The sequence below is a fragment of the Coregonus lavaretus genome, assembly GCF_964263955.1.
Source record: "Coregonus lavaretus genome assembly, chromosome: 30".
Classification (NCBI taxonomy): Eukaryota; Metazoa; Chordata; class Actinopteri; order Salmoniformes; family Salmonidae; genus Coregonus; species Coregonus lavaretus.
Genome location: NC_140017.1, coordinates 30,706,304 through 30,729,411, shown reverse-complemented (window position 1 = coordinate 30,729,411; position 23,108 = coordinate 30,706,304). Strand labels below are relative to the sequence as shown.

Genomic DNA, 23,108 nt, shown 5'->3' with positions numbered 1-23,108 from the left:
CTATACAGATAAACTTCTATGATCACCATAGATGATTGGATTGTGAAAGATGTTAGTGTAACTGTGTTGCACTCTAACAAGTGTATAAAAGCCACAGTAGTATCTATGGATATCCCTGTTTGGGGGTAGAAAATGCACACACCGACACACCAGATCAAAAATTCCTTCTCCCCCTAACATCAGCGGATTAAATAATGACAAAGTTACAGTACGCTCTTTGTGAGGGAGAAATAAACCACTTCTCAGGGTGACACTGCTGCTTAGTAGTATCAAGCAATGTCTCTGACTGGCTGCACTGTTCTTATCAGAGTGACCCAGTCCTAACAAAACTGTTTTAACCAATTACCCACTATCTCTGTTTATACAGCAGGCTAGATTCCTCATAATTGGTGGACTTTGCTGAATTGCACATCCCCCCAGCCGTTCCCATGTTGAACAGGATTTATGGTATTTGAACCACACCGTCAGCCCCACTAATAACTACATATGACTTACGCTCATTGGAGCACAGTTGTGTGGTTAGAACACTATCAGTGATTTAAAAAGGTCAGAGTAACCTGCTCTCATTGCAATAAAATTTTCAGCACTTTCTGCTCCAGTCTAGATTTACCAAAGGAAATAAGACTTTATGGGACCACCAAAAGAAGAGGAAGGTGTGCGTTTCTAAAGACCATATCATTCAGACTGTCTGTGCATGAGCTATGATAACAGTAACCCGTTCAATGCATTCTGCAACTCTTTGTTCCTTCTTCGCTCATCAAATAAATACATTCCAGCAACAAAACATTATCTCGAAAGATGTCAAGCCAACAGGAATAATTTGCCACAGAACTATTGCTCAACTTATTAATGAACGCTTGTCATACTTTTGTAACTTGAGTCACATACAAGCCTTGGGGGCTCAATTTATGGTCACTCGTTCTTTATGACAAATTCCTCATCAAGTTCTCTGTCTCTTACTTAAATGAGCAGTCTACATACATATCAATGCAGTCATGTCAATTATGGTTCATCCCCTTATATGAAAAGTAATACACTGTACCGACAAACAAGATGCACTGTGGGTAAGCAAGGGATGGAGATCAATATTTGAAGGGTGTGATAAGAATAAATAATATTGACCTTGCTATATCTTAAACAAAAACCGGTACTAACAACGATACTACTGTAATGTATGCTGAACTGAAAATGGGTAACACTTATACATGTACTGTATTCCTATGTAGGGCGGCAGGTAGCCTAGCGGTTAAGAGCATTGGGCCAGTAACCGAAAGTTTGCTGGTTCGAATCCCCGAGCTGACTAGGTGAACAAATCTGACGATGTGCCCATGAGCAAGGCATTTAATCCTAATTGCTCCTGTAAGTCGCTCTGGATAAGAGCGTCTGCTAAATGACAAAAACATAAATGTATGTAGGCACTACAGTACATTAGGTCACCATCACCATCACTGTCAGTCGACAGCCATCCGTCCTTCCCTCAACTCCACGGAGTGTAGTGTGTAAGCAGACAGAGACATGTTTATACTGTATACATATCAAACTAAACATATCCTGAAGTCATTTCCAAAAGCAGTGTTATGAGAGGCATGCAGGGTATAGCAGGCAAACCGCCAGGGGTGCTACGCTACAGTACATCCCCTTTCTCTGATAGTTATTGTTCCCCTCTGTCTCTATAAACACCTTTATTTTCTCTGTCCATCACTCTCTTTTACACTCGCTCTCTTTTTCTCTCGCTCTCTCATAATAGTCTCCTTATGAATTCCTAACTAGAGTTCATAAATCTGAATCTGAATGGCATCATTGACTGATTGAAGGATTGAAGGAGACGTTAGCGGGGTACACACCTGGGCTCTTAAAGGGGTCCGGGCTGTTCTGAAGGTGGTGCTGGAGGGGGGAGTTGCAGGCGGAGGTGGCATGATGCTCACTGTGCTGCAGCATCTGAGCAGCCTGGGGCCCCAGGGAGCCATAGTCGGCAAAGGAGCAGGGGGGCCCCCGCAGGTCACTGGGCCCGGCCCCGGAATAGAACCCATAATCTGGGAACCCTGAGAGATAGGGGTATAGTATAGGGAGGGGAGGGGAGGGGAGGGAGGGAGGAAGGGGCGGGATGGGACGCATGTCCATCATCGTGGAAACACTTTACACAGGACTGTATTAACGTAATTACTTGGTTTTTGTGTGTGTTATTTTATTGCCATGTTGTTGTTGTTTTTCTACATGGCATTGTAGTGTGTTACAGGGCAAGGCAAACTACAGTAAACATCCATGACTGGTTTTCTTCCTGCTTCCGCTGCCAGTGTGTGTGTGTAATGTAGTATGAGAGACTGGGTACAGGGGCACTACACTACACACACACCAGCCCTGCTCCCTAACACTACTGTAGCTGAAGACTTCCACAATGCAACTCAATGTGGCCTCAAGCTAAAAATGATTGTCAAAGAAAATCTTCAGTAGAATTCACAACAGCTCGCTTCAAAACACACACACACACACACACACACACACATAATAACTGTGTGCAATACACACACTAAATAACCAAAATGAGATTCTCCTAAAATAAGCTGTAGAATGATTAAGAAAAATCTATTATTCATCTTTGGGCTTCTGCTCATAAATCAATAAGATTATAACAGAAATTCTTCATTCATTTTAGATTTGACACAGACAAGATTTCACAACGTACTGGACTACTGATGTGGAGGAGATGAGAAACAGACACAAGGCATTTGTTAACTATTAAGCTTTATGTCCCCACAGCTCCGTACCATAGACACTCAGCGCCATCAGAGAGCTGCATTATCTGTGGAAATGGACTGTACTTATCAAGGATATTATAGTTTAGTGTTTTTATATTCATTTTTATTTCAATTTGTTTTTCTATTTTTATTTGAAATTCAGTTTGTTTGTTAGTTTTAAGACCTGATTTGCTAGTTTTTATTTAGTTATAGTTGTATAAAAATATTTATATTTCGTTGTTTTATTATTTCATTTCAGTTTTAGTGTTAGGGACAGAAAGCATGCCTGGGAGGCTAGGAGACATTTGTGTTTTAAAGTGTTTTTTTGTTGTTGTGTTTTTGGGTATGTTACTTCTTGCAAATGGGGGCAGTAATACGATGTGCAAAGTGACATGGTCTTGCGTCATACTTCCGGGTCCTTTCCCCTAATCTTTTGAATGGGCTTGACAATTATATTATCAAATTCGTGAAAACGGAGTCATTTAAGATATATATAAAATTATATTCATGTTTGTAGATGAATTTACTTCTGCCAGATGCCTTTTATTAAGGTTTTGCGTTGAACACCATTGCACTACATTTTTGCCCATTGAAAACCATCCAAAAAGCCTACAAAAGTTCAAAAACTACAAGGCTACTTCCTGGAAAATGTCACTTTCATAGGGTATACATAAGGGGCGCGAACGTTCAGAAAGAAATAGCATATGTAGAACAAACATGCCTCTGACATGTAGAATAAGGAATCACATCAGCTCTATTGATGACATTTCTATCTGCAACGTTCAAGAACGTTTGGCAACTAAACGTGGCAAAGGTCTTGGGTCAGGTCATAGGCTAGAGTAGGTCTACATTTTAACAAATAATCTCAATGTGACTTGCATTTAAAATGAACAGCACAGAGGCTGGTGAAAAAAATATGGTGAAAGGAAACTCTCTTGCCCATGTTTATACCAATCTTAATGCTTTTTAACTTTAGTATGTAAGAATTGTATTTTGATTAGATTTATTAAGATGCCCATTAGCCGACGCCAATGGCAACAGCTAGTCTTACTGGGGTCCGACATATATCGAAAAAGACATTAGAGACAAAAGACAATTTACATACATTTAAAAACATAAACATGTAGTGTGTGTGTGCATCTATCAGTTACACATACAGTACATACACACAACAAGTAGGTCACATGGGGGAGAGGCATTGTGCCTTGAGGTGTTGCTTTATTTGTTTTTTGACACCAGGTTTTCTCTTCACTTGCGCTATTTAAGATGGAAGGGAGTTCCATGCACTCATGGCTCTGTATAATACTGTACGTTTCCTTGAATTTGTTCTGGACCTGGGGACTGTGAAAATACCCCTGGTCTGGTGGGGTAAGTGTGTGTGTCAGTGCTGTGTGTAAGTTGACTATGCAAACAATTTGGAATTTCCAACACATTGTTTCTTATAAAAACAAGAAGTGACGCAGTCAGTCTTTCCTCAACTCTTAGCCAAGAGAGACTGGCATGCATAGTATTAATATTAGCCCTCTGATTACAATGAAGAGCAAGATGTGCCGCTCTGTTTTGAACCAGCTGCAGCTTAACTAGGTATTTCTTTGCAGCACTTGACCATATGACTGGACAATAATCAAGATAAGATAAAAATAGAGCCTGCAGGACTTGCTTTGTGGAGTGTGTTGTCAAAAAAGCAGAGCATCTCTTTATTACAGACAGACCTCTCCCCATCTTTACAACCATTGAATCTATATGTTTTGTGTCAGTGCAGTACATGTTGAGTGCCCTTCTCTATAAGCATGCTGAACGTCTGTTGTTAATTTGTTTACAGAGAAGTAGCATTGTAATTGGTCAAACAATTTTTCCCAACAGTTTGCTAAGAGCTGGCACCAAGCTGATAGGTCTGCTGTTAGAACCAGTAAAATCCGCTTTACCACTCTGGGGTAGCGGAATTACTTTGGCTTCCCTCCAGGCCTAAGGACAAAGATTTCCTCTAGGCTCATCTTAAAGATATGACAGATAGGAGTGGCCATAGAGTCAGCTATCATCCTCAGTAGCTTTCCATCTAAGTTGTCAATGCCAGGAGGTTTGTCATTATTGATCGATAACAATAATTTTTCCACTTCTCCCACACTAACTTTACAAAAATCTAACTTGCAATGCTTTTCTTTCATTATTTGTTCTTTATACATGAGTACGAAGGCTCACTGTTCGTCGTTGGCATTTCCTGCCTAAGTTTGCCCACTTTGCCAATAAAGTAATCATTAGAATAATTGGCAACATCAAATGGTTTTGTGATGAATAAGCCATTTGATTAGATGAAAGGAGGAGTTTAATTTGTCTTCCGGCCCATAATTTCATTTAAGTACTCCAAAGTTTTTTTCCATTATTCTTTATATCATTGATCTTGGTTTCATAATACAGTTTCTTCTTGTTGAGTTTAGTCACATCTTTTCTCAATTTGCAGTATGTCAGATGTGTAGCCAGACTTATTAGCCACTCCTTTTGCCCCATCTCTTTCAGCCATAACGTTTTTCAATTCCTCGTCAATCCATGGAGCCTTAACAGTTCTAACAGTATGTTTCTTAACAGGTGCATGTTTATCAATAATTGGAAGAAGCAATTTCATACATTCATCAAGTGCAGCATCCAGATGCTACTTATTAATCACATCAGACCAACAAATATTTTTAACATCATCCACATAAGAGTCACAGCAAAATCTTTTGTATGATCTCTTATACACTATTTTCGGCCCAGCCTTTGGAACGTTGGCTTTCCTGGATATAGCCACTATATTGTGATCACTGCATCCAATGGGTACGGATACAGCTTTAGAACAAAGTTCTACAGTATTAGTAAAAATGTGATCAATACATGTGGATGATCTAGTAGTATTTGTAAACACCCTGGTAGGTTGATTAATAACCTGAACCAGATTACAGGCACTGCTTACAGTGAGGAGCTTCCTCTTGAGCGGACAGCTTGATGAAAACCAGTCAATATTCAGGTCCCCAAGAAAGTAGACCTCTCTGTTTATGTCACATACAATATCAAGCATTTCACACATATTATTTAGATACTGACTGTTAGCACGTGGTGGCCTATAGCAACACCCCAAAAGAAAAGGCTTTGCACAGGTGCCAGGTGAACCTGCAACAACAACACTTCAATAACATTTTACATAAGATATTTTCTAAGCATTACAGGGATATGGCTCTGAATATATACAGCAACACCTCCCCCATTAGCATTCCTGTCTCTTCTATATATGTTACAATATATCCTTGTATTGCTACTGCTGTATCATCAAATGAATGATCTACAGTGAGGGAAAAATGTATTTTATCCCCTGCTGATTTTGTACATTTGCCCACTGACAAAGAAATGATCAGTCTATAATTTTAATGGTAGGTTTATTTGAACAGTGAGAGACAGAATAACAACAAAAAAATCCAGAAAAACGCATGTCAAAAATGTTATAAATTGATTTGCCCCTTGAGATAATCTGATTTCTCCTTCACTGTTATCATGGATTCACATACAGAACTGATGTCCTCTACCAATGACTTACAGACTGCTGTCATCTTGCCATTCTTCTGTTTAAACTCATCGAGCTAACCCTGGGGGAACTGCAAACTGTTCTTCAGGTCCTGGACTTCTCTGGTCAGGTCGTCAATTATTTCATTAGTTGATTCCACCAGTATTTGGACAAAACAATTGAAGCTATTCTCTTGTTGTTGTAGCAACTGCTTTAGAACTGTTTTTGTTCGCGTTTAAAAGATCCTTCACCTGATAGAGAGACAACGGTACTCCCGCCGGCATTTGTTCTTTGTCATGGTAACAACAGTAGGTTACGCTGTTACTCCTTGCAGTTCCAGACAGGGCAGTTTGCAGGGAAGATTGAAAACAACAACAACAAACAGCAGGGGTAGAGACTGCCACAAGCCCGGGACAATTCGCAGTCACAGCCAAAATGGCTAACCATGTCGCGGGCTGCGTTCAAGCCTGCTAGCTTGATAGGCAGCTAGATAGCAGCTAGGCTAGCTGCTGCGCCAAACAACTCCTCAGACCCGGCCTTGGTCGGCAGGATCACTGGACAGATAGTACCGGTCCCAGCAACTGATGCCAACTGCATCGCGGGATCCAAACTCAAAAGGTAGCTAGCTAGTAACCAAACTTTTTCAAAATACTTTCCAAAACAACAAACCGAGCTCTCCCTTGTTCAGCGTTCAACAGGAAGTGACGAGTTAGCTACCAACAGCAAGAATCAAGTTAGCTACCTAACCGATTTCTTCCCTGTTAGCTCGTGATGGCTAGTGATCGTGATGCACAAGCTAGGCCTAATTGAAACATTGCCACCTACTGTCAGCATTTACCTGCCATTCAGTAGGTTTGTTAATCATTTTTTTCAGCCTACGATACTTTGCTTTTCAAATCCACCTGTACTCATTCTCTCTACTGACTGACTGAAATAATGGAGCATACTTTCACTACATTGTCACCGATCCCTCCGAGGCTGCCTCCTCTCCTTGTTCGGGCAGGCTTCAGCATTCATCGTCACCGTCCTTCTAGCCACTGCCGCTCCTCTGTTCATCATTCCATTTGTTTTGTCTTGTTTTCACACACACCTGGTACATATCCCCTCATCAGTGTCTGTATAAGTATTCCCTCTGCTCCCCCATGTCTTTGTGTGCTATTGTTACTTTGTGGAGGTATCGCTAGCTCGTTTGAGCATTTTTGTTATTTTTATCGCCGGGAATATTTACCTGTGTATGTTTGGTTCCCAGTACGCATTTAAGTCGCACCGGGATCATGTTTACGCATTGCTGCGGACTACCTTATTGGGCTGAATAAAGCCTATTCCTTCTTCACACTCCTGCACCTGACTCCGTCCATCCCATCGCTACAGAATAACACACCCAACAGCATGGAGTCAGCAGGAGCAGAGAATATGCCTGGAGTCATTGAGCGGGTCCGGGAGCATTCCAGCATGTTAGCCAGCTTGGGTGTTGCGATGGATCGGGTTCTCTAGGCCATCCAGCGCCTGGAGAGGAGAGGACCCGACCCTGCGGAACCAGCTGAGCGACCGGATCCAGCCACCCACACACCAGCAACCAGGGGTATTCACCTCTCTCTACCTCGGGAATACGACGGGACAGCTGCCCGCTGCCAGGGTTTCCTTCTGCAGCTGGACCTATATTACCACACCATCAGCCCTGCTCTATCGGATCGGGAGAGGGTGTCCGCCGTCAATCAGAGCCCTCTGCTGTGCATTTAACCATCCACGTCACATTCCCTGATTACCCAGTAGTTCCCCAATGTAAGGCGCTGGTAGACTCATGTGCAGCTGGGAACTTTATGGACAGGGCTTTAGCTCAGTCTCCGTATTACCTTGGTTCCCCTGTCTTGTCCATTGCCCATCAGAGCACTTGACAATCGACCATTAGGGTCAGGTTTTGTTAGGGAGGCTACAGCACCAGTCACGATGATTACGCAGGAGACACATACTGAGCAAATCACATTTCATATTATTGAGTCCCCTGATTTCCCTGTTGTGCTGGGCCTTCCCTGGCTAGCATTACACGACCCCACCTTTTCATGGCCGCAGAGGATTCTCACGAGGTGGTCGCGAGAGTGTCAGGGTAGGTGTCTAGTTGTTTCCGTTGGTGCGACCACAGTGGAAAGTCCAGACAATGCCTCCCACGCGCCTCGATACCTCGATTTGGCGCATGCGTTTTCCAAGACACAGGCGACCAAATTACCACCCCATCGCCTGGGGGATTGCGCAATAAACCTCCGATTAGACGCTGTGCCGCCCAGGAGTCATGTATATCCCCTGTCGCAGGCTGAGATGGAGGCTATGGAAACATACGTCTCCGAGTCCCTGAGTCAGGGGTTCACACGTCCCTCCACCTCACCCGCCTCCTTGAGTTTCTTCTTCATGAAGAAGAAAGACGGGGGTCTGCGCCCTTGCATTGATTACCGAGCACTTAACAAGGGGACAATTCGCTATAGTTGTCCTCTACCCCTCATTCCATCTGTAATCGAGTCAATGCATGGGGCACGCTTCTTCACGAAATTAGATCTCAGGACTGCATACAACCTGGTGCGTGTCTGGGAAGGGGACGAATGGAAGACAGCATTTAGCACTACCACAGAGCATTATGAATATCTGGTGATGCTGTACGGGTTGATGAATGCTCCATCAGTTTTCCAGTCCTTTGTGAACGAGGTGTTTCGGGACATGCTTAGTCACGGTGTAGTGGTCTACATCGATCACATCCTGGTGTATTCCGCTACGCGCGCCGAGCATGTATCCCTGGATCGCAGAGTGCTTGGGCGACTGTTGGAGCATGACCTGTATGCCAAGGCAGAGAAATGTCTGTTCTTCCAGCAATCCGTCTCCTTCCTTGGATACTACATCCCCACCTCAGTTGTGGAGATGGAGGGAGACCGCATCTCTGCCGTGCGGAATTGCTTTATTGGCTTTGCCAATTACTGTCAGAGGTTTATCCGGGGCTTTGGCAAGGTCGCAGCTCCCATCACCTCTCTGTTGAAGGGTGGGCCGTCCTGGCTCTGCTGGACTGCTGAGGCTGACAGGGCTTTCAGTAACCTGAGGGCTCTGTTCACCTCATCCCGGTACTGGCCCATCCCGATCCATCATTACCGTTCGTAGTGGAGGTGGATACGTCCGAGGTAGGGATAGGCGCTGTCCTATCTCAACGCCCGGGCACGCCACCCAAGCTCCGCCCCTGAGCCTTCTTCTCTAAGAAGCTCAGCCCGGTGGAGCAGAACTACGACGTTGGAGATCGGGAGCTGTTGGTTGTTGTCAGAGCCCTGACCATGTGGAGACACTGGCTTGAGGGGGCGAAACACCCTTTCCTCGTCTGGACTGACCACCGTATCCTGGAGTACATCCGGGCAGCGAGGAGGCTGAACCCTCGCCAGGCCAGGTGGGCCTTGTTCTTCACCCGGTTTGATTTCATGTTGTCATACATACCAGGTACTAAGAACGTGAAAGCAGACGCACTGTCATGGCTGTACAACACAGAGGAGAGGCCCATAGACAACACCCCCATACTCCCGGCCTCCTGCATTGTGGTGCCTGTAGTGTGGGTGGTGGACGCGGACATAGAGCGGGTGTTACGCACAGAGCCATCTCCACCTCAGTGCCAAGCTGGGCTTTTGTACGTGCCGTCTCTTGTCCGTGATCGGCTTATCTATTGGGCACACACGTCCCCCTCCTCTGGTCACCCAGGTATCGGCCGTACAGTGTGCTGCCTTACCGGGAAGTACTGGTGGCCTACCTTGGCTAAGGACGTGAGGGTGTATGTCTCCTCCTGCTCAGTGTGCGCCCAGAGTAAGGCACCTAGGCACCTTCCAGCGGGTAAGTTACATCCCTTACCAGTTCCACAACGGCCATGGTCCCACTTATCGATTGATTTTCTAACGGAAAATTTCTACCCCTCTCAGGGTAACACCACCATCCTGGTCGTTGTGGACCGCTTTTCTAAAGCCTGCCGCCTCCTTCCGCTGCCCGGTCTCCCCACGGCTCTGCAGACTGTGGAGGCCATTTTTACTCACATCTTCCCGGCACTACGGGGTGCCGGAGGACATAGTGTCTGACCGGGATCCACAGTTTACGTCTAGGGTCTGGAAGGCATTCATGGAACATCTGGGGGTCTCAGTCAGCCTTACCTCTGGTTTTCACCCTGAATCGAATGGGCAGGTGGAAAGGGTGAATCAGGATGTGGGTAGGTTTCTGCGGTCCTACTGCCATTGGCCGAATATGTTCTTGCCATGGGCCGAATATGCCCAGACCTCTCTCCGCCACTCCTCCACTAACATGTCCCCATTCCAATGTGTTTTAGGTTATCAGCCGGTCCTGGCACCGTAGCATCAGAGCCAGACCGAAGCTCCTGCGGTGGATGACTGGTTTCGGTGCGCAGAGGAGACGTGGAACGCCACCCACGTCCACCTCCAGCGCGCCGTGCGTCGCCAGAAGTCCAACGCTGACCGCCACCGCAGTGAGGCCCCGGTCTTTGTACCGCACCTGGTACATATCCCCTCATCAGTGTCTGTATAAGTATTCCCTCTGCTCCCCCATGTCTTTGTGTGCTATTGTTACTTTGTGGAGGTATCGCTAGCTCGGTTGAGCATCTTTGTTATTTTTATCGCCGGGAATATTTACCTGTGTATGTTTGGTTCCCAGTATGCATTTAAGTCGCACCAGGATCATGTTTATGCATTGCTGCGGACTACCTTATTGGGCTGAATAAAGCATATTCCTTCTTCACACTCCTGCGCCTGACTCCATCCATCCCATCGCTACATTCATATATGCAGTGAATGTTTCTGGAACTGAGTCATCAATAGAATATGTCTTCCTGAGACAACAGATGCAACATATACTTTAGAAGACAGAGTTCTAAACACTCAAGGAAATGAAAAACAGAAAGAGAGAGGGGTTCGGGATGCGCCGGCCCTCTCCATTCCTCTGCATCTCTCCAGAAGAGGGGGATGCCCACTCAAGCAAGGCGTTTTTTAATCATTGGAACAAAACATACTCTTAGGTGTATTTGTTATGTGCGCGCTAATAGCCAGGTGTCCTTGACGTTCAAAGCGATTTCTGAGCTCCCCTCTAATTAGACGTTCCGTTCTGTTTCCTCTCATCTTCCTAATTAGATCTTTAACAACAAACAAATGAAGACCTTTACAGAGCAACGCCACCGCCACCCACATTAGTTCACACTGAGGAGGATGCCTCCGACTGGCCCCTTCCCTTTGTTGGTCTATCCCCCTGACAGGCCACCCGCCATGATGGTAGCCTGCAGAAACATCCCTCTACAGACTAGTGAGAACAATGTAGCAGAAACAACACAGGGAGACAAATACAACATTAACGCTCTTGCACACACACACACTTACAACAAAACCCACCTGGTGGCTTTGTTTGCACTGACATGGAAAATGAGTCCTTGGCTGCCTGCGTCCCTGGTGCCGTGAAGGTCTTATCTAACAAAGCACGGCAAAATGACTTGTATTATTCAGGGAGATCACTGCTAATGATAGCACTATCTATGTAAAATGTGGAATAAAATGCAGTTAAAAAGCTCCCGTTTACAGACTACAGAGACTGCTGGATCGGCCATCTGGAAGAATGGAGGCGCTTGATTATCGCGCTGAGCTAATTCTCCTTTCTGTGCATGCAAATGATTCACTTTGAGCATGTGGAAGTGAAAAACGGAGCGGAATTAAACAGCAGCATTGGAGAGATCAAGGTTGGGACAATAATGACAGGGCTCTGATGTTCCTCTAGCGACTCATGTCCTCTGTCTGTCTGTCTGTCCATTCTGATGGCGAATTGCAAAGAAAGAAGGGGGTATTTATTGCCATCTATGCCTCATAAGAAAAAAATAAAAAAATCTAATTACATAAAATGAGAGAAAAATATATATTACAACAGTTGTGTCAACTCCCAACCAGCGCCATAACATGAGCAGTGTTCAGCAGCCTGTCTCTATCATGGCCAAACAGATGTGTTGGAGCTGTGGAACATCTGCAGGCCCCCTGGCCCCCAGAGAGAGTCTGTCCCTGGCTGCAGCCGCAGCACTTCTCCAGCAACACAGCTGACACCCGGCGTGGCTGGGCTGACTGGAGCTCTGGAGGAGTGTCGTGTCAACCCTACTACCATTAGAAATACCCCATCTGGGAACGCCACTACAGAGCCACTGGGAGGATGACATGACAGAGGCTAAACACAGGTTCTAGTTCTCTAGTCTTCTCCGCCATTACACATAACGCTCCACAACACGTGTCAAAGGGTACAAATATGAAATAAACCAAATGAATGAATAAATAAATAGCCCTTTTTATGAGATGTTAGGAAACATAGAGGTGATTTGTTCATGCAGGGAATCATAGTGTGGTGCTTTCCCTTCAGTGGATGTTAATGTGAGGCCAGGAAAACCCTTGAACAATAGCGATGGCCAACAACCATTGTACACTACAGTTACATCATCACATTCAGCAACATAGGGCCACTATACCCGCCCAAACACCCCCCTGTGGTGTGATGGCCATGATACAGTCTCACATTTCAGTTCCATCTATTAAAAACAATAATAAAAAAATATATATATGAATAACAAACAGCCAAGACTAGGTGGCCATTCTCTGCAACATCCCTCTTCTTAATTGGGGGGCAATTACTCATCTGCACAACAAATGAGTGTGTCTCTGGGTTGCAATGGGATGGGGGACTATATAGGCTCAGCGGAGTGGATTGTTGAGGGAGCGTTACCATTTCTGATTATAATCGCCCTCCTCCTCTTCTCTTTTCCTCAGCATGCCGTGTGTATGGAGGAAGGATGAAGCCCATTCTAACCACTTCCATCATGGTCATCACCATTACTGTCAAAATCACTGTCATCATCCTCTTCACAAGTCTGTTTACGAGTCTGTTTACCAGTCTATCTTTTTAAACAGAGCTCTACATGAGCACCTCCAGTCGAGATTTTGATTTCATGTTTCAAGGTGGTGCTTTAGAAAGTTTTGTAATGCTAATAATGTCACAAAGAATGCTAGCATTTGCTTCTGCTTTGTGTCATTATGAATGAAAAGCTCCTTCTTTAACATGTCTGGGTCTACTGCCAAGTCTGTCGTCTAAATGTTGTGCCTATTGGAGGGTGAAACGCTTAACACCTGTCCTGTCAGCAACATTATTCACACTATTTATGTGTTGATTTGAAAAGCCCTTCCATAGAAAGATTGTGGAAGAGTTGACAAGTGGCCTGGAGGACTGGTGCCAACCTTGGAAATAACATTTCACACAATCACCTGCCTCAGGCTACACTGTCAGAGGCACTGGATCCATTTGAGAGGGCCCCAGAGTGTGTGTGTGTGTCTATTTTCTCGAACAAAACCCTGTCTCGTTCAGTCACGCACACTGACCTTGCAAGTACACACCTGCATACACACTCACACATGTACACACCCATTCAGGCAGGCACAAGTGGGCATGCATGTATAGGCCCAGAGCAGGGCAAAAAAAGTGAATGATACACTTGTCAAATGTGTTTCAAAATTAGCTTTGAATTTCAGAGCATCTGCAATTAGCTCCATTTCTACCTATGTCATTTGAAAAGATGACGCTCTCTTTCTGTTCTGCCTGGAGTGGCTTTCAGTCCCCGTCTCAAACCCCATTTTCTAACTGAATAGGTGACTAATTAACAAAGGACAAGTTCTTTTCAGCCTGCGATGGCAGTTCATAAATAATCGCTAGATAATGGCTCCTCATTTTGTGCTCCGATAGGCTGGCATAATGATAGTTAATAGATTATATATCCTGGATGTTCACAGGCAGAGGAGTACTGCCATCCATCCACAGACACAGCGCTGCAGCCCTTATATCTTCCCTCAACACGCTTTCACATCCACAGACCACATACGCACACACACTTTCGTGCATCACACTCTGTCTGGCAAACAAACACCATGAGAATGGAAGTGGACAGGAGCCCACAAACAACTGGTGCTGGACTGCTGGTAGAGGACTGCTGGTAGAGGACAGCTGGTAGAAGACAGCTCGTAGAGGACAGCTGGTAGAGGACTGCTGGTAGAGGACTGCTGGTAGAGGACTGCTGGTAGAGGACTGCTGGTAGAGGACTGCTGGTAGAGGACTGCTGGTAGATGAGCCGGGTAGAATTGAGAAGACACATATACACTGTATCTATCTTCATCATGAGGGTAGACAGGCGTCGCAGAGCTACGTGGTTCATTTTCACCCCCTCTGGGCTCTGGGTAGGGGAGTCGGGGTGACCTAGTTTGAGTGAACAGTCTGTTTTCCTTTGGAGCGATTCTGACATAGCTGTCCATCAGGGGGTGGGAGGGGGGGGGTTATAAAAATGGGGGAAACTTTCTGTGGTCTAGGGTCTAGGCTCGACCCATATTGGAGAGAGAAGGAAAAATGGACAGGAGACATTGTTACTGATTGAGGGATCAGATCACCTAAATGGAATGATCACCTGAGGAAGGGAAGGAGGTAAGACGGTTAAAGAGACGCTAGTGTCTTGTTCCATTCTCCTCCGACTCAACCTCACTTTCCTGACACGTCCCCTCAACAAATGACAAGGAAATACAAAATCAGCGGGCATGTTTAGGCTGCATTTAGAACTGAGGTCAGTCACTGTTTGGACCAGAGTGTAAGCTGCCTGGGACACATGAATAGAAATCATGTCCTGCCAAGTCAGGCCCAGAGTGTCATAGTGCTTCAGCTCTGAGCTGCTGCAAATCAGGCTAATGTCGTAATCACACAGGAGTCTGCCTAGAGGAAAGGACCAAACCTTCCGTACAGTGCATTTGGAAAGTATTCAGACCCCTTCACTTTTTCCACATTTTGTTACGTTACAGCCTTATTCTGAAATGGATTGAATAAAACATTTTCCTCATCAATCTACACACAATACCCCATAATGACAAAGCGAAAACAGGTTTTTAGATTTTTTTGCAAATGTTTAAAACAGAAATACCTTATTTACATAAGTATTCAGACCCTTTGCTATGAGACTCGAAATTGAGCTCCGGTGCATCCTGTTTCCATTGATCATACTTGAGACGTTTCTACAACTTGATTGGAGACCACCTGTGGTAAATTCAATTGATTGAACATGATTTGAAAAGGCACACACCTGTCTATATAAGGTCCCACACTTGACAGTGCATGTCAGAGCAAAAACCAAGCCATGAGGTCGAAGGAATTGTCTGTAGAGCTCTGAGACAGGATTGTGTCTGGAAAGGGCACCAAAATAATTCTGCAGCATTGAAGGTCCCCAAGAACACAGTGGCCTCCATCATTCTTAAATGGAAGAAGTTTGGAACCACCAAGACTCTTCCTAGTGCTGGCCGCCTGGCCAAACTGAGCAATCAGGGGGGGAGGGCCTTGGTCAGGGAGGTGACCAAGAACCTGATGGTCACTCTGACAGAGCTCCAGAGTTCCTCTGTGGTGATGGGAGAACCTTCCAGAAGGAGAACCATCTCTGCAGCACTCCACCAATCAGGCCTTTATGGTAGAGTGGCTAGACGGAAGCCACTCCTCAGTAAAAGGCACATGACAGCCCGCTTGGAGTTTGCCAAAAGGAACCTAAAGGACTCTCTGGTCTGATGAAACCAAGATTTAACTATTTGGCCTGAATACCAAGTGTCACATCTGGAGGAAACCCGACACCATCCTTACGGTGAAGCATGGTGGTGGCAGCATCATGCTGTGGGGATGATTTTCAGCAGCAGGGACTGGGAGACTAGTCAGGATCGAGGGAAAGATGAAGGAGCAAAGTACAGAGAGACCCTTGATGAAAACCTGCTCCAGAGCGCTCAGGACCTCAGACTGGGGCGAAGGTTCACCTTCCAACAGGACAGCGACCCTAAGCACACAGCCAAGACAACGCAGGAGTGACTCTCTGAATGTCCTTGAGTGGCACAGCCAGAGCCTGGACTTGAACCCGATCTAATATCTCTGGAGAGACCTGAAAATAGCTGTGCAGGGACGGTCCCCATCCAACCTGACAGAGCTTGAGAGGATCTGCAGAGAAGAATGGGAGAAACTCCCCAAATACAGGTGTGCCAAGCTTGTAGTGTCATACCCAAGAAGACTCGAGGCTGTAATCGCTGCCAAAGGTGCTTCAACAAAGTACTGAGTAAAGGGTCTGAATACTTACGTAAATGTCATATTTCATTTGCAAAATTGTCATTATGGGGTATTGGCTGTAAAGTAACAAAATGTGGAAAAAGTTAAGGGGTCTGAATACTTTCCGAATGCACTGTATATGATATTGGGGGGGATAAATTTAGCCCAAACACTCCAGATCCCTCCTAGATACCAGCTTTTGGGCTTATCATCAAGAACGACTAACAACTACCATGCATATACGGTAAGACAATCCTGGATACCATGTCAGCTTGTAGAAGTACATACAAGAACACAGAAAACAATAGCTAGTATCTATGACTACGTCCACCACTACCATGACCACTACAGGTGGCATGCACTGAAGTCAGACTGATACATAGTACAGGGATCACAACAGGAGGAACACACATACATGACAGAACGGTTGTATCTTTGTACATAAAGAAACTCTACATAAAAATAAAAATTAACTCTACATCTAATGAAGACAGGATGGAAAGGAGCTAGAGAGAGAGAGAAAGAGAGAGCGAGAGCGAGAGCGAGAGCGAGAGAGAGAGAGAGAGAGAGCAGAGAGAGAGAGAGAGAGAGAGAGAGAGAGAGAGAGAGAGCGAGAGAGAGAGAGAGAGAGAGAGAGAGCGAGAGAGAGCGAGAGAGAGAAAGAAAGAGCAGACAGAACAAACGAATGAGCACGGAGGAAGAAGAGATGAGAGAAGCTAGAGAAATATAAAAGTTTGGGATGGAGAGAGGGAAAGATAGAGGGAGAATAGAAGATGGTCAGGAGGAGTGTGAGGGGGTAGTAGGGTGTGAACAAACCTTCTGGCAGGCAGGCAGAGTGCACCCAGAGGAGTGTCCCAGTCAGGACCATAGGCTCTCTGCAAGGCCCAACCAAGTCAGAGACAGAAACAACTGGTCACATTCACCACCAAATCACAAACTCCCATTACTCCCATCTGTCTATATGTCCCTTTACCGGTGTACCTCTAAGCACAAAGGGTTTTTAACTGGTTTCCTAATATTGTTGTATGGTGGTATTATACATTTTGTATTGTAGATACAGTGGGGAAAAAAAGTATTTAGTCAGCCACCAATTGTGCAAGTTCTCCCACTTAAAAAGATGAGAGGCCTGTAATTTTCATCATAGGTACACGTCAACTATGACAGACAAATTGAGAAAAAAAATCCAGAATATCACATTGTAGGATTTTTAATGAATTTATTTGCAAATTATGGTGGAAAATAAGTATTGACCTGTGTCATTGCCAACAAAGGGTATATAACAAAGTATTGAGAAACTTTTGTTATTGACCAAATACTTATTTTCCACCATAATTTGCAAATAAATTCATTAAAAATCCTAAAATGTGATTTTCTGGAAAAAAAATTCTCATTTTGTCTGTCATAGTTGACGTGTACCTATGATGAAAATTACAGGCCTCTCTCATCTTTTTAAGTGGGAGAACTTGCACAATTGGTGGCTGACTAAATACTTTTTTTCCCCACTGTATGTAGTGGTGCAATAATGTTATATGATGTACTGTTTTATCTTTTGTTTTATGTGTAATGTAAGTGCCTTAATGTGTTTGGACCCCAGGACGAGAAGCTGCTGCCTTGGCAGGAACTAATGGGGATCCCTAATAAATACTAATACAAATACTGAATGTGTACGCATGTGTGTGTGTGCCTGAATGTGTTTCTTTCACTATGTCTCTCACAGACACTTCCACTGTCTACCAACAGCACCTTTGGTTTGAGTTTGATCTATACTGCTGGTCTTCTGCACTGGACAACATTGAAGTAGGCTGCGTTCCATAAGAAGAGTGTGATCATCTACGGATTCTGCTCCGGTTTAATAACTTCAAAATCAAAACATCCTGGTTACTTTTTGATTCTGACATGAAATAGTTCCTGACTTTGCTTTGAGAGATTTATTGGTGAAAGGGGAAAATAGTATCATTAAATCTTAATCTAGATAAAGAACGGCATCATTGATCTGAGGATTGCAGGTGGATCAAAAGGTGTATTCCTAGTCTTAAACACTATTGTTCTCTGTGAGGATTTTTTATCTAGCAGCAGGACCCACTGACTAGCAGGTCCAACATCCCTACAGCACTGCTCCCTCTATCTGATGAAATAGTATTTAATCTACACCATATTGCCCTAGGTCACATCTGGGTGAGGCTGGGTAGGCCTGAGGAACCCCTGGGGGGCTAAGAGAGGGCATCCTGTACAGACAGGCGTGTGTTTGATGGGTAATGTGTTAACATCTTGCTCAGGTTTCACTGCCTTGTCACCCTCTCCTTTTTTCAATTACAATTAAAAACCCATGTCCATAGTTAAGTATTGAATATTGCAATGGCTTATGTTCGAGATTAGGTCAAATTATATTTTCAGTAAATAAATAATCTGTCATAACAACAGCCTAACTTGATCCCAGACAGGGTCCTTTGTAGGTTACTGGTGCTCTGTGAACAGAACCAGTTGCATGGAACAGATGTGCTTCGAGGACCTACATCCTGAGCCAATGGCAGCAGGGCTCAGCCAGGGGGCAACATTAGCATGTAATTATTACTGTGAGAGCCATACTTTAGCATCACACAAAAGCCAGTTAGCATGGTGGGTAAGCTACCCAGCTATATATCAAAACTCTATCTGCTCCTTCACTTCAGACTAGATCTATGCAAAGGGGAGTGTGTCAACTCATGACTCTTGATAGTGAGAACTACAGTAGATGAAGTTGCAGGGAAAGGTCAAGTCTAAATGTCAACAATATGGGCTCTGTGGGCCCTGTTGGTCCCTTAGCCTTCCCCTCAGGTTCTCCCTGAGTGTTATAGAGTGACAGAATCATCCAGGAGACAGTCAGTAGAAGAGCTGGAGCAACATACTGTACTGTAGCCAAGGGCTAGTTGTTACTGGCTCTCTGCCTAGCCTCGCTCAGCCCAGCTGTATTGCCTAGGCCAGCCACGCACTAACTTGCATGGAGTATAGTAGGATAAACCCAGTCCAGTCTAACCATAGCCTTTATCCTTGCCCCTGTCCTCATCCCCCAGACCCACCTAGAACATAAGGCATCAAAGTGAGGTCTCTGCTTTGATTTCTCATATTGTGTGTGTGTGTGTGTGTGTGGTGAGTGTGTGTTAGGCTGAACCTCCAACCCTAACTGTCAGAGTGCAGCCCAGCATCACACTGCTTCCAGGGGCCAGGCGTTCTGACAGCCAATTAGAGTACCCGATCATTTTCCCTCGCAGCCAAAATGCCATCTGTCAATTCCAGCCCAGAGGCTTGTTTTTCTCCAGTGTTTATTTAGCTATATATTGCTGTGTCTGTGGACAAAGTCAGTGTGATTGATTAAGCTATCGTACTAGCCAATCAATGGCCAGGGAATAGAAAAAGTCAACGAAGGAGCCAATTTAAGCAGGACTCAGGGCGCTCATGATGCTGGCTTGGTTATTTAGAGACTGGAAGGTCTTATTGTGGCAAGCCGTATCCCAACTTGAGATTTGTGTGGAAGTCAGACTTTTGAGTAAACTCATCGATATCAATAGGAAATTTGCACAAAAGTTCAAATTGCACATGCTGATTTCAAGTTAGGAGCCTTCTCTGAAAGAGGTGCATGAGTGATATGAGTGACCAACACATGAGAAATCAAAATCCTCCTCCTTGGATTTGCAGTCACATATTGTGCTGTAGCGATACATTACAGTAGGTAGCATTTCTAACTCTATCAAACACAGAGCTGGCAGGTACAGTAGCTCCGTTACAAGACAACTAAAGACTGCTACCCTGGTCCTACCCTATCCTAACCCTCTGTCTATTCTAGCCAGTGCAGAGGCAAGTGAGGAGAGAAGGGGGAGTTTAGTATGCTCTTTCATTCCTCTCTTGTCTATTAAGCATGTGTGCGTGTGTGTGTGTGTGTGTGCGTGTGTGTCTGTGTATAAAGCAGGTGTGAGAGGAGTTATCGGCGGCCAGTAAGAGCAGAGCATGGAGCGTAGCAGTAGCCACACAGAATACCGACAGAGCGTTTACCTGCCCCTGCGTTCTGCTGGTATGCCATGTAGCCACCTCTTCCACGGGCCCCCCTACCTGAGCCACGTACTGCCGCCACTGCCGCTGCTGCCACCGGTCCATACGCCGTCGCTGGGAAGCCTGGGGGACATAGGGAGACAAGGCATCAGTGTGTGTTGGAGAGGGAGTGTGTGTGAGGGGTCGGATTGTGTGAGAAAGAATGAATGTTTTTATCTGTGTGTATGGGGAGGGGGTCGGCTCATGTGAGAGAGAGTGACTGTGAGTGTCTTAGTGTGTGTATCTCTCCATATGCCCAGTAACTGGGATTAGTTTTGGATTAGCGAGTGACATCATTTTCTAACATGAGGAAAAGACGAGTGAGGGAATCTTCTAGCTGTCAAGCTGGCGTATCAGGGGGAGGGACCAGTCTTCCAGATCCTCAAGAACGGGAAATAAAGCGTTAACTTGGAAACACAACCAACATCATGCACCATGAAGACCGATATGGAGATTTGCAACACGCTCGCACACTTTGTAGTCCACTTAAGTCATTTATCTCGTCGGCTCCGTGCGCTCTGTGCAGAGGAAGGGAGAAAGCCGTAAAGTCGGGAGAGCGAATCAGCCGCAGTTGTCGGCCGGCGAGGTTTATGCCTTGGAACTCAATCAATCAGTGGGATAATTTGGTCTCCAGGCAGCGTGACCGGCTGTTGCAGCCCTGGTGGACCGCTATGCCTGGGGAACAAGGGAGGAACAGGGGGATGGAGGGATGATTTGTGGAAGAGAGGAGACTCTGGGTAGGCTTGGGCGAGCCTCAGCCCCAGCCTTAGTCGACCTGTCATCCCTCAGCTGACCTGTTTTATCAGCACTTTATGGTGTTATTATGGGACTGGGCATCTGGGATTCATCGCTTAGTTCTGAGTGCCCTTTGGGTGGAGGTTGGCTGAGGCAGGAGGACACAGGTTGAGGAGATTATAGATAGAGAAGCAGAGTGAGGAGAAGAGAGAGAGCATTCATATTGAAATGTTCCTTGCTTTAAAGTGTTACGCCATTGTTTCCAATATTCATAATACAATGAGGCTCAATGGTCTGTGGTTTGAAAACACATCATTTTTTTTCTGCTCTTCGTTATCTCTTTCCCTGTCAGTTATTTAACTTGCCAACAAAGACCACGTCTCCACAGCATTCTACAAAGATCCTTACATGCGGTATGTACTCAATTAAACAATGCATAGGCCAATCACAATAAATTAGGTAGACTGTGGACAATAGCCTTCTCATGTACCTCTTCGTGGTTACCTATTCTTTCAACATATTCACACAAAGAAGAGGGAGTTGAAGTTGGCCAACTAATCAGCTACTGTTTAGGCTTTGATAAGCAACGGCAACCAGTAAAGTAGTTTGCTTTTGTCAAAAATACAGTTGTAACCTTTGGTAATAAAGTGATTGGGGAAGGGTTGTTGGTAAAGTTGTGCATGGACATGGCTGAGAGATGCTGTGTGTGTGTGTGTGTGTGTGTATGTGTGTAAGCAAACACGGACCAGCTCCCGAGAGTGTGTACTCGCCCGTCGAGGGCCGGGACGTTCACTTTGACTGGATCTGCAGTGTTCAAACATCATAATTAAATATCATCATCATAGAGGGAGACAATGAAAGACCCAGCGAGGAGGACGAGGACTCAGTCAGTCAGAGTGGTTAGTTATTATGATATAAATATAATTACAGACCATCTCTCTCACTAATTAAAACATCTTTGGCTGCAGAGGGCTATTCATGGTAGAGGGCCCAGACACAATGGAGCAGTGACATTGGCAGATGGTTGCCTTCAGATAGGAGGGACGCCATGTAATTTGACTTGTCTCTCTCTCTCTGCTTCTTCTCTTCTCTCTTACTAAACAAAGCCAGTCCCCATCCTGTTCTATTAGGGGACTTAATAACCTCTGATTTGGTGCTAATATATAATCAACAAATTGGACTTTGGGACGAGATTAGGAACAAGTCTGAACAAAGGACTGAGTTGATGTGTAATATTAAGGAGGGGAGACGCCAGTGTTTGTATGATAGGACAGTGAGCTGTCCGCAGGAGGAAGTTATTGAGCGATGTGGTGCCCTTGGCTTGAGGCAGGCCCACTCACTAGACCCGTACAAAAACGGCCACCAGGAGAAAGGGCAGAGACAAGAGAACGAAAAGGACGAGTGGAAGCGAGGTGCTAGCCAGGGAGAGGAAAGAGGGCAAACAGAGAGCTGGTGGAGGTAAGTGGGCCTGAATTATGTGCCCTGAGGGGCTGTGTTAAGGGGTTGTGGGGGTTAAGAGGAACACTGGGGTGTCCAGGATGAGGTGGTTCCCCTCCTGCAGGGACACTACATGGGTAGGGGCCTGGAGGTCAATGTGGAGGAGGACCATGCTGAGAGAGAGACACTGGCTGGTAGATAAGTCCATGATGAACAGAAATATAGTTATCTTTCTTTCTTTCTTTCTCTCTCTGTGGCAGCGCAGTTGGGTAGGATTGGACAGGTATGTTTTTCACATTGTGTTCATACTGAGCTTTGATTCTCACAGGCATACACATTATTTGCTATCTGCCCTCCAATCTCCTCAGACATCAAGTCAAACATTTCACAACAAATTCCAAATATTTCACTAGACAAAAAAAGTGTAAATCTTTGTTTCTCGTTCACCTGCCAATGTTGCG

The 23,108-nt window shown here is 45.2% G+C and overlaps 1 protein-coding gene across 1 annotated transcript in view; it reads right to left on the bottom strand.

Moving 5' to 3' along the window:
- Positions 1-23,108, bottom strand: part of LOC311106198 (RNA-binding protein Musashi homolog 2-like) — a 251,675-nt gene that overhangs the window by 16,552 nt on the left and 212,015 nt on the right. Inside the window, exons 9-12 of the mRNA XM_084148510.1 lie at positions 22,734-22,792; positions 20,497-20,559; positions 17,230-17,288; positions 1,845-2,042 (exon numbers count right to left, since the gene is read on the bottom strand). Of these exons, the coding sequence (XP_084004636.1) occupies positions 1,845-2,042; positions 17,230-17,288; positions 20,497-20,559; positions 22,734-22,792 (379 nt within the window). The remainder of the gene's footprint in view (positions 1-1,844; positions 2,043-17,229; positions 17,289-20,496; positions 20,560-22,733; positions 22,793-23,108) is intronic.